At 35.6% G+C, this 11,876-nt stretch overlaps 1 protein-coding gene across 2 annotated transcripts in view; it reads left to right on the forward strand.

Moving 5' to 3' along the window:
• The window catches only part of DLGAP5 (DLG associated protein 5), a 33,229-nt gene extending 21,353 nt beyond the window's left edge, over positions 1-11,876 (forward strand). The window contains exons 14-19 of one of the 2 annotated variants that reach the window (XM_036918510.2): positions 1,648-1,867; positions 4,100-4,292; positions 6,047-6,107; positions 6,742-6,982; positions 9,489-9,538; positions 11,497-11,876. In XM_036918510.2, the coding sequence (XP_036774405.2) occupies positions 1,648-1,867; positions 4,100-4,292; positions 6,047-6,107; positions 6,742-6,982; positions 9,489-9,538; positions 11,497-11,637 (906 nt within the window). In that variant the 3' untranslated portion in view covers positions 11,638-11,876. The remainder of the gene's footprint in view (positions 1-1,647; positions 1,868-4,099; positions 4,293-6,046; positions 6,108-6,741; positions 6,983-9,488; positions 9,539-11,496) is intronic. The other variant, XM_036918515.2, reaches the window with a different exon arrangement.

The raw sequence follows: 11,876 nt of genomic DNA on the forward strand, positions 1-11,876 counted from the left end.
TTAGAGCCCTGTAATTCTGGTTGTTATCACCAGGCGTCTCTCTCTTCTTACTTTATTTTACAGCCTACTCTAGAGATTATCAAACAAAATAGAACTCTTTTGCCTATATTTTGATGCCATTCCCTCCTAATTCTTGTTCATTGATCTCTCATTCCATCAGTTAGCCTTGTTTTCTCATTTCCTCTCTCTTTTCCATCAGTTTTTAAACATGTCCAGGGCTTTATCTTTGTTCACATTAAAGAAAAAAAGCTAAATCTGTGATTGCCACATCACCTTCCAGTTTTTCTCCCTGTTCCCACCTGCCAATCACAGTCAAGCTTCCCAAGAAGGTTGCCTATACTCTGTCTTCACTATTTCGGTTCTCACTTAACTCCCCAACTTACTACAATTCAATTTCACTCCCTTTATGCCTCTAGAACATTTATCACCAAGGTTATTGACCCGCTAGGTGCTGAAGTTATTACCCTTTGTTATAAAATCTAGTCCCTCTGCAGTATTAAATACTGTCTACACCCTCTTTCTTGAAATTATGTTGTGCTGATTTTCCTCCTACCTCTGTTCCCATTCTTCAGTCATATTGACAAGTTTCTGTTTTTCCATTTATCTCTTAAATATTTGTAATACTTAAATTCCTACCTCAGCTCTTTTCTCTCCTTCCCTATTCTTCCTGTGCAATCTTAACCACCCAGTGATTCCCAAGTCTGTATTTCAAACCACAATTAAACTGCTAACCTCTAGTTCTGTACATTCTCACTCAGTATACCTTAAAATCAATCCCAAACTAAAATCATCTCCACACACATTGATGTTTCCCTGTCTCAGAGAATGGTATTGTCATCCCACCAGGTGTCCATGATAAAAAACCTGTTCTGTCTTTTCTGTTTCACTATCTCCACCCACACATATCCAAAAGATCACCTGAGTCCTCTAAATTCTACCTTTTAAATATCTTTTGAATCTGAATGCTTTTTTCCATTTTTTTCTCCTTGACCTAACTACTATCATCTTTTCCCAGTATCACTGCAGTTGTTGCCTTTCTAATTGGCTTGTAACCCTCCAATCCATTTTCCAGGCTATAGCCAGAGTGACCTTTCCAAAACACAAATTGATAATGTTAAATGTCCTGGTTAAAAAAAATCATCAGTAAGGTCTATTGCTTTACCCTCTGTATAAATGTAGCTCCTTAAAATGGTTACATGCAAGGGATTTTATAATGTATCTGTTGTTAACCTCTCTCCAACTCCTCCATGTTTTCATTCATTTTTGGCTTTGCAATCATCCTGTTCACTCTGTTGAACCCTTTACTCACCCTATCTTTTAGCCTAACTGATTTCAGCTTAAGTGGCACTTCTTGTAAGCTTTTCTTAATGCCCCTAAAGATGGATTGAAGTGTTCTGTGTTCTCTTACAGCCCTCTGAATTTATCTCTGAGATTCTTCTTAATGCCTTTATCTAGCTCTTCCATTGAGCTGTGCACTCCTTGAGGGCAGGAACTTTGTCTTTTACTGTTTGACCGCCAGCATTTTTAACACATACTAGGAACTTGATAAGTATATGATGAATGTGTTAAATATTTTATGTAGGCTTTCTTTCTCTTTCTAAGATGGTAATGAGTGACTTTAATAAATGTCATAATTTCTCTTTGCAGAAAAAAGTTGTCTCAGGTATAGCAAGTAAACCCAAACAGGACGATGATGGAAGAATTGCAGCTAGAAATCGTCTAGCTGCCATAAAAAGTGCAATGAGAGAAAGAATTAAGCAGGGAGAACATGCCGAGGCAGCAGCCTCTGTAATGCCAAAGGAAGTTGATAAAATAGTGTTTGATGCTGGATTTTTCAGAGTTGAAAGTCCTGTTAAATCATTCTCAGGTTAGTTTCTCTGCTACAGCTACTTAAGAGAAATAATTGGGTTGGATGGGAGCATGTAGGAGAAATGGAAAATAGTGTTCACACGAAAGGGTATATGTTCTCTGTGATTTCTGAAAAATAGAGCTAAGTGCTCACAAACACACTCAGATCACATTGTTTGGATGATTAAATTACTTACCGTTACATTATCTTCTAAGATTGCTTTTATATTTTCTAAGTGATTTCGCTCTTTGTTATTACCGCTTAACTGCACAGTCCTGTGATGTAGGTCCCAAGATCCCAAAAGGTAAGGAAACATGAGAAGTTAGGTGATTTTCTTCAGGTTAGTTAGAAGTTAGTTTCGAATTTAAGGTGCAAAGCAAACAGACATCAAACTATCACACATCTCTGGCTGTGTTTTAAAATGAAGCTTATGGAAGTGGGGGGAGTTGGCTTAATTTTCATTTGTATTAAAATTTTTGCTCAGATCTTTTTGAAGCACAGGAAATTAATTGCCTAATTTTAAAATATTACAGTAAAACCAGCTTTTAATACTTCAGGAAACCATTGTTTTTTTTTTAATTGGAATGAAGTTAGTTGATATATAATATTACATTGGTTTCAGATGTACAACATAGTGATTCGATAATTATATACAGTACTAAATGCTCATTATGGTAAGTGGAGTTAACCCCGATACCATACCAAGATATTACCATATTATTAAGGAAACCATCCTTATGACTTTCTAGTTCTGGTTGTATTTTTCCTTAGCTATTTTTCATAGACCATCATTATTAGATTGAAGTTTCATTAGATTGCAATTATTTACAAGCCTATAATGAGAGGCCATAGTTGAGGTACTCTGTTTCTTAAATCTTGGCAGATGCTTCTGTCAGTGCTTTAAGTGCTAGATGATTATTTTTTAAGGAGAAAGGGGGCTGAGTCCTCTTCAAGTACTAATCAGCTGAAGGGATGTTTTTTCCTTATTATTTAACTGTGTCTGCTAGGAAGTTTTCTGAAAATAAATGAACTGCTATCTAATATTTACATTAAAATTTAAATTTATCACTTCAAGTTTATCATGACCTCCCTGTCAATTTAGGTATCACTCCTGGTGTAGTTTGGGTTTATTTCCTTTGCTCCAGGCAGTTGCACTGCCTGGATACCCAAGAATTGCCTCACTGCCAATAATGTGGGTCCTTGCTACTTACTTTCCAAGGATCCTAGTGGTTTGCATGACTATGAGCTTATCACTGTCTATTTTTTCACATACCAAACTTGGCATTTATGCCTAGGGAGATTAAGGCTTATGGCCAAAATTGATCTCCTAAAAATCAAGTTCTAGAGCCCATAGTTTATATGGGGATTGCTATAAAACAGAAATCCCTCACAAAGCCCCCCTCATCCCATTGTCATACCCTAGAGGTAACCTCTTTAAATTCTTAAAGGAGTCTTGGGGTCTTAAGTTGATTACAACCCTCTCTCTAAACAAGGTGTAGATATTTTGTAAAAACTCACTTAATCCCTTTTTTTCCATCTCTTAGCCTTACCTGATATCTCCTAAACCAGAGAACCCTCTGTTACACCTTTTACAGTAAATAAGCTTCTAGTTTTCTGAATTTGGTGATGGGGAGGGGGATATTGACAGTTGGCTGGCTGTGCAGAATAAGAAAGGGAGTCTGGGCTCTAATTATTGTTTAAACTGACTTGGAACCAATGTTCCTGTTTTTGTCTCTATTGTCGTCTGTGCTTCCAGGGATACTTGAGGCTACCAGTTCTTTCAGGGGTGCTGTGTTATAAATTGGGTTGATTCTCATCTTTTCTGACTTGTGGATTAACATTTGTTTTCTTGGATCTACTAAGTAATATTCCGCCTCACACATCTACATTACAGCTTCCAAAATTTTCTAGTTTTATTTGTCACTTCTTTAGGTCCCTTTGTCTTTGAAAATTATATTTCAACCACTGAGTTAAAGAAAAGGATGCATTGTCCTCATGGCATTCTGCCTTTAAAGAGTATCTCCTTTACTGCCAATGGTAGTAGGATGTCAAGAAGAAGCAGAGTCTAATGTATGTGTTCAATACTATCTTTAACTGAAAATCCTGGGCATTCTACTTTAACAAACATCATTTTACTGGAGAAAGGCAAGTTGGTGTGGGAATAGAAAGAACTTGCTCTGTCTTCCTAGTTATAATGAAAAGTAAATGAAAGAACTTTTTGGTACTGAGATGATTTCTTTCATCTTCTAGGACTCTCTGTCTCTTCTGAACATCTTTCTCAAACATTTAGAACACCTAAGTCTGTCAGCAAAGCTGTGTCTGAGAGCAGGGCTGAGATAGGCCCTCTAAGACAAATTATGTCACCACAGAATCCTGATCCTCAGTGTACTGAAAGTGAACAGGTTGATAAGAAGACTTTGCTTTCAAATATTCCTGGAAGAAGGTATTTCTTTCATATGTTATTATTAAGAGTTTAACAGATGCTAACATTAAATACCATTTCAGCTTGTTAACCTGATAAAATATGCAAGAGATATATCTTAATTAAATTTCACAATAACCCTGTAACATATATATGTACATGTTTACAAAATTCTTCTATTTCATAAAAGAGGAAAATAGGGCTTAAGATTTCATAATGGTAAATGGTCATATGCAGATGGGCAAAGGAAATTAATTCTGCCAAACTAAGCAACATAGTGTCCTTTGGTGCTAAACAGACTGCAGCTTTGGTACTTGACAGATCTGAGCCCAAAACCCTCTGTATGACATACTAGCTAGGAAACTTTGGGACAAGCTTAATTAATTCACTGAGCTTCCATTTCATCATCTGCAAAACAGCAGTGCGAATGCCACCCTCCTCACAGGGTCATTGAGAGGTGGCACTTTTGTACTGGCCTTGATGGAAAGAAAGTACATTGAGACTGCTGCCTGGGCAGATGGCAGAATAGAAATGGGGGAGCTAATTTGCACTGAATAATTATTATGGGCCAGCAACGGTTCTAGGTTCTGAACATGTATTATCTCGTTTAATCCTCAGAACAACCCTGTGAGGTACTAGACCCCCATTTTTCAGGTGGAAAAACTTGAAAAGTTTGTTAACTTACCCAAATTCAGCTTATAATTGGTGAAACTGGATGCCACCTGCATTGCCTCTGCTACACAGTACTGCCTCTGCACAAATGCACCAAAATTACCCTGGTAGTCCTTGCACATGGGACATAAATGTACAGACATCTGATAGGAGAAAAGATACATCAAAGTAAGTAAGACAGAAGATTACAGTCTGGAGCCAAGAGAAGACTACTGGATTTATTGTTATTCTGCAGATGGGTCAGCACTGAATGCTCAGCCATTGCAACAAATGAAGGCTGTCAAAAAGAAAGAAAGAAAGAAAACACCCTATGAAATGAAATAAGGGAAACAAATGAAAGTTTTTATTCTTAAATATTTCATGAAACAACTTTTAGATTTTCTAAGTTTTAGTATAAGCCAAAGTGTATTTAGCATTTGTGGAGACTAAAATGTTTAAGAAGTTTTAGAAATATGTGGATTATAAAATACCAATATATTGTCATTTTTTAAATGCAAGTTACTTTGTATATCATGCAGTTTATTTATAATCTCATGCTAAGAAGATCCATAATTGTATTTAAGTGATATCACAAGAATTCTTTAAAATTTTTTTACTTAATTCCCAGTAACAGTCCTGAAAGAAAATCTTATAAACAACTTTGTGCAATGAAGGCAAAATGAAACTGAAAACTAGGAAAATAGGATTTTTTTTTAATGACTTGCAAGACATTGAGACATATTTTAAATAAAATACAAGTTAAGAACTTCAAGATTCAAGATTAGAATTTATGCTATAACTAACATGTAAATAATTGAGTTGTTGCTTAACCCACCAGAAGTCAGCTTTATCCTAATCTTTCCATAGTATATATCTTTGATTTGGCTGAGGTTCAAAAGATTTCTAGTGGACTGACCAGCATGGTACCAGGCTTCTGAGCTTTGTGGGAAAAATGCATTTAGTTTGTAAGGCCCTTCTGCAGTAACTGTAGTCCAAAACCAATCTATTTAGATCAGGCCTGACCTTGGGCTAGGCTCCATCTTTGATGCATAAAGGATAGATTCAAAAAGTAACAATACATTTAATTATCTGACTACACTGCTGCTTTTTTTTTTTTTTTTCAGGAACACCATAGTAGAAGATGCTCAGTGTTCTTTATCACAAGATGTAATCGAAGTAAATCATGTAAGTCCTATTCCAGTGTAGTATGTAGCCCAATATATTATCTGTTTATGACGTTATATACAGTAACTCCATAAACCACCTCCAGAATTCCCACTGGAAATTTCAGTCAGTCACATAAAATGATCATTCTTATTTCAAAGGCCTTTGGCTTGCTTGAGACCAAAATGCCATTTTGTATTCTTCAACTCACATCAAGATTATTTTTAAAAATAAAGTATTACTGTAATACAGCCACACTCATTTGTCTATATATTATATCTGGCTGCTTTTGCAATCAACAGTAGATTAGTTAAGTACTTGTGGCAGAGACTCTATGACTCACCAAGCCTAAAATACTTGTATTTTAATATTACTGTGTAGCTCACAAACCTAAAGTATTTACTCTCTGGCCCTTCATAAAGAATGTTCGCCAGTCTCTGAACTGGAGTATAGATACTTGCTGAGAAACTACTTCAATCATACTATTGCTACAATATTATCTGAATGATTGTTCAAGAAGCAAGAGAGTAAAATTTAGTGTTCTTTAGCCTGTGTTCAGATGTCATCTTTCAGTTTTTCTTGTTTTTAATAGCAATAAGACTTCAATTTGTTTCAATTTTGGGTAATTAAATGTAATAAACATTTTTACTTCTAGAATGCATGTAAGATAAACTTTGAGATTGGTTGTTTACCCAGTAAAATGAGTTTGCATCTACTTGCTGCTGAAGTGGCAGAGGATATTACTGCTAACAAAAAGGAAGAAATTTCAGATGCTGTGGAAGGAATGGAATTAAATTCTTCATTTACAGCACAGGATGTTCTGATGAACAGCCCTGAAAAAAATATACCATCACAAAATATCTCACAGGAAGAAGAAACTATAATTTCTCAGTCAGGTGAGGTCTTTTTAATACATTAAAATGAGGCTTTGTTAAATAAATGAACTTGGACTAATTATAGATTATCAGAAATAATTCTGGGTACCAGTATCTAAGAATGAAGGTTGAAAAAGTGGACACTCACAGTAAATAATTTGTGAGAATTCATTTGTGTTCTAATACTCCACTCTACACCCGAAACCTTTTGAATCAGACCTATTAAAAATCACCAACAGATATTAATCCATGTTGGATATAAGTAGCATTTTAAGTTAGACCTAATTATTTGGCTCCTTCATTGTCTATGAAGATTCAGAATTAGAAAAATTCCCAGAAATTTCTTTAGTTCTCCCCCTCTTTAACATATCCTCATACCTTTCTTCAAAATGCCCTATTTTTCTTTCCTATTCCTACTTACTTTTCTGCAATAGGAAATGGCCCTTGTATTTCCATTATAACAAGTGATAATTTCAACTACTATTTCCATCTGCTACCCTATGGTGCTGTTGTAACTGGGGCCTAGGGCAAAATAAACGTTATAGCCTTGGCCAGACTTTTCCAGCAATGTTCTTCATCTAGCATTTTTTGGGTACCTTCTCTTTTTAAAAAAAAAAGGTAGTAGATGCTGGTTTTATTATAAAAGGATGTAACTCAGAATGGCCAGATGAAAGAGACGCATAAGGCAAAGTATCGGGAAAGGGTGCAGAGCTTCCTTGTTCTCTGCAAATCTCTACACATTCACTCACCCAGAAGCTCAATGGGTTCCTTTAATATCATGAGCATGAGATTTGTTTGTAGAAGACTCTTTTTTTTTTTTGGTATCATTAATACAAAGGTACATGAGCAACACTGTGGTTACTAGATTCCCCCCATTATCAAGTCCCCACCACATACCCCATTACAGTCACTGTCCATCAGCGTAGTAAGATGCTATAGAATCACTACTTGTCTTCTCTCTGCTATACTGCCTTCCCCGTGCCCCGCCCCCCCACATTATGTGTGCTAATCATAATACCCCTTAGTCCCCTTCTCCCTCTCTTCCCACCCATCCTCCCCAGTCCCTTTCCCTTTGGTAACTGTTAGTCCATTCTTGGGTTCTGTGAGTCTGCTGCTGTTTTGTTCCTTCAGTTCTGACTTTGTTCTTATACTCCACAGATGAGTGAAATCATTTGGTACTTGTCTTTCTCTGCCTGGCTTATTTCACCGAGCATAATACCATCTAGCTTCATCCATGTTGTTGTAAATGGTAGGATTTGTTTTCTTCTTATGGCTGAGTAATATTCCACTGTGTATATGTACCACACCTCTTTATCCATTCATCTACTGATGGACACTTAGGTTGCTTCCATTTCTTGGCTATTGTAAATAGTGCTGTGATAAACATAGGGGTGCATATGTCTTTCAAACTGGACTTCTGCATTCTTAGGGTAAATTTCTAGGAGTGGAATTCCTGAGTCAAATGGTATTTCTACTTTGAGTTTTTTGAGGAAAATCCATCTGCTTTCCACAATTGCTGAACTAATTTACATTCCCACCAGCAGTGTAGGAGGGTTCCCCTTTCTTCACAGCCTCGCCAACATTTGTTGTTGCCTTGGATGGTGGCCATCCTAACTGGAGTGAGGTGATATCTCATTGTGGTTTTAATTTGCAGTTCTCTGATGATTAGCATGTGGAGCATCTTTTCATGTGCCTGTTGGCCATCTGAATTTCTTCTTTGGAGAAGTGTCTGTTCAGCTCCTCTGCCCATTTTTTAATTGGGTTATTTGTTTTTTGTTTGTTGAGGTTCATGAGTTGTTTGTATATTTTGGATGTCAGCCCTTTATTGGATATGTCATTTATGAATATATTCTCCCATACTGTAGGATACCTTTTTGTTCTACTAATGGTGTCCTTTGTTGTACAGAAGATTTTTAGTTTGATATAGTTCCACTTGTTCATTTCTGCTTTTATTTCCCTTGCCTGTGGAGATATTTTCATGAAGTTGCTCATGTTTATATTCAAGAGAGTTTTGCCTATATTTTCTTCTAAGAGTTTTATGGTTTCATGACTCACATTCAGGTCTTTGATCCATTTCGAATTTACTTTTGTGTATGGGACAGTAATCCAGTTTCATTCTCTTACATGTAGCTGTCCAGTTTTGCCAACACCGGCTGTTGGAGAGACTGTCATTTCCCTATTGTATATCCATGGCTCCTTTATTGTATATTAATTGACCATATATGCTTGGGTTAATATCTGGTCTCTCTATTCCGTTCCACTGGTCTATGGGTCTGTTCTTGTGCCAGTACCAAATGGTCTTGATTACTGTGGCTTAGAAAACTCTTCTTATATTGAAATTGAGGATGAGAATTTTACTAAGAAATTTACATTTAAAAAAATGTTATAGTGTAAGATGACCTATATTTTTGTGTTAGCATTTGATACTTGAAACTTTTCCTCTTTCAAGGCTTTGTCCATTTCTAACGACCTTTGACTGCAAGAATATTCTTCAAAAAGTTAAAAATTACTGTTTTTTGTTTTTCAGTACCATTTGATAATAAAAGTGTCACTACTGAATGCCATCTTCTTGATTCAGTAAGTTTCAAACTTAATTTGGAAAGTTCCTTCATATTTTAGATTTATTTTATAAAATGATCATTACTCACTTTTCAATTTGTGTGCAAAGTGTAAATTTACATCTTTTCACTGCTTTTTTACTCTGAAACTTATTTTTCTCAAAATGGGGAAAACTTTCATGTTTATATAAAATATGTTCTACCATTTTATTTCCCTATTTGATTTACATATTAAATTTGTTATGACAGACTGTTCAAATACTTTAATATCTAATTTGTAGCTTGGATTACGTTAGGTTTTTCTCAGTGATGCAAAAAGATGAGGCAAGGTTTCTGTTGAAGCATAGTTGAGGCAACTATGTTGAAGCATAGTTGGGGAGATAATATCTACCCTACCTTCATCATTGGTTATTTTATTCTAATTCTTTTAGATTACTATATATATGTCCTGCTATTTTATGTGGAAGCTCCTTGGCCTTTATTTTTGGTGACCTCTTGTCTCTAAATCTAGTTCAGGCATTAGCCCTTCTGTGAAGCCTTGCTGTATAAGCTCTCGTCTCTCCCATGTTAATTTACATACAGGCACAGGTGCACAATGCAGACCCTGCACACATTTAATCTCTTATTAAGAGTGTGATTAAGTATATTATGTATATTTCTAAAATCTATTTGCCTTATTAACTATAAATTTCTCTTTAATCAGAGCTGCCTGATTCATATTCATTCATGTTGGCACTGTGGCATGAGAGAAATCGTGCTCTCTTGTCTCCTAGGTACTTACAACATTGGTTTTCAGCCATATCCCAGATATTTTTGTTTCAGTGATCTAGAGTAGGACCTTCATCAGAGATTCTAATGTGTAGCCAGGACCAACAACTCTGGCTTACAGCCTCACCTTGTAATTTTCTAGGGCCAGCTGCTAAAATGGGTCAGGGAATGGCTTGGGTTTGATAATCTTTGATCTCAGAATATAAGAAATCCATTAAGGGAAATGTAGGATCAAACAGCAACAGTATTTATTAACCTCATGAAGCCTGGCAAATGTTTGGCTTCCTCAAACCACTAATTCCTCAAGGACTTCTGCATACGTTGGCTTTCATTATCTTTCAAAAATGTCTTCTTTGCATTCAGGTTTCTGAGCTGCCCTGTTTCAGTAGCCTGAAGTGTGTTACTGTGACCCATGATCTGTTCTTAATTGGTCTTACCCTTCTTTAATCATAGGCTGAAACCTAGAGGGTTAGGGCCTTTAAGGCCAATTTATGTAAACCTGATTTCTTCCTATTTCTAGATCTCAACTCTGAATGATTGGTTTTGATAATATATGGTATCTTAAGTAAATCTGGAAATTAATGAATCATAATATTCTGGTTTTGATATATTAGTACTGTTTAAAAGTTCTTCACAGCTACCTAATACAATATCTGGTTGATAAATCTTAGTACCTTATAATTTAGTCTCCCTGTGAAGTCTTCTGTACTTCCATAAATATTAGTATTTAGTATTTTGATTTTTAAAAAAAATAAGTCCACTTAATCTATTTTAGATCCAAATTATTACTTGCTCTGTAGCATCATTTGAACCTTAAGTAGGACTTGAGGGAGAACAAAGAAAAGAATCCCAGTAGTATCATACTAGTAAAAGGCCTATTAAGTACAGTTATGTGGATTAGGATTTGTGAAATCTGCATAAGTGGCTTAAGGTAGAGCCTTAGTTTTATTCATCTTGCATATGCTGCTGAAGTCCATTTATATATTACTTATCACCATTTATGGCATATATTCCTAACATATCTTTTTACTTAAAAAAACATGTATATTTAAAACTAGAGCCACTGGAAGGTAGCATAATCATTATGTTATTAATAATTTAGTTGTTATGTACAAAATATTATTTGTTATTAATTAATCCACTATTAACTTGTAATGTTGAAGACTGAATTGGTGAGACTTCAGTGATTTCTCTGAATTTATTCTATAGCCAAGCCTAAACTTCAGTAATACGTTCACTCGGGTGGAGAGAAGACATCAAGAATATGCCAGACACATTTCCTTTGGTGGTAATCTGATTACGTTTTCACCTCTACGGCCCCTCACTGGAGCACAACCAGAAGAACTTTGAATTTAAAAGTAGACTCAAACATGTTCCTTCATATTATCAATGCTGTGATAATATCCTTAGAATATTGAAAAGCTGAGGAATATGTATTTGTGTTCACTTTACCCAGTCCACTTGTGTGGTGCATGTTTTAATATTCAGTGTTCATCAAAGTGTGTTTTAGATATGATACTGTTTATCAAGGGAAGTGGGGATATTTTGTACATTAACCATGCAGAATAAAAAATGTGGTGTGCCTTGCC

Source organism: Manis pentadactyla, chromosome 11, assembly GCF_030020395.1.
Source record: "Manis pentadactyla isolate mManPen7 chromosome 11, mManPen7.hap1, whole genome shotgun sequence".
NCBI classification, from domain to species: Eukaryota; Metazoa; Chordata; class Mammalia; order Pholidota; family Manidae; genus Manis; species Manis pentadactyla.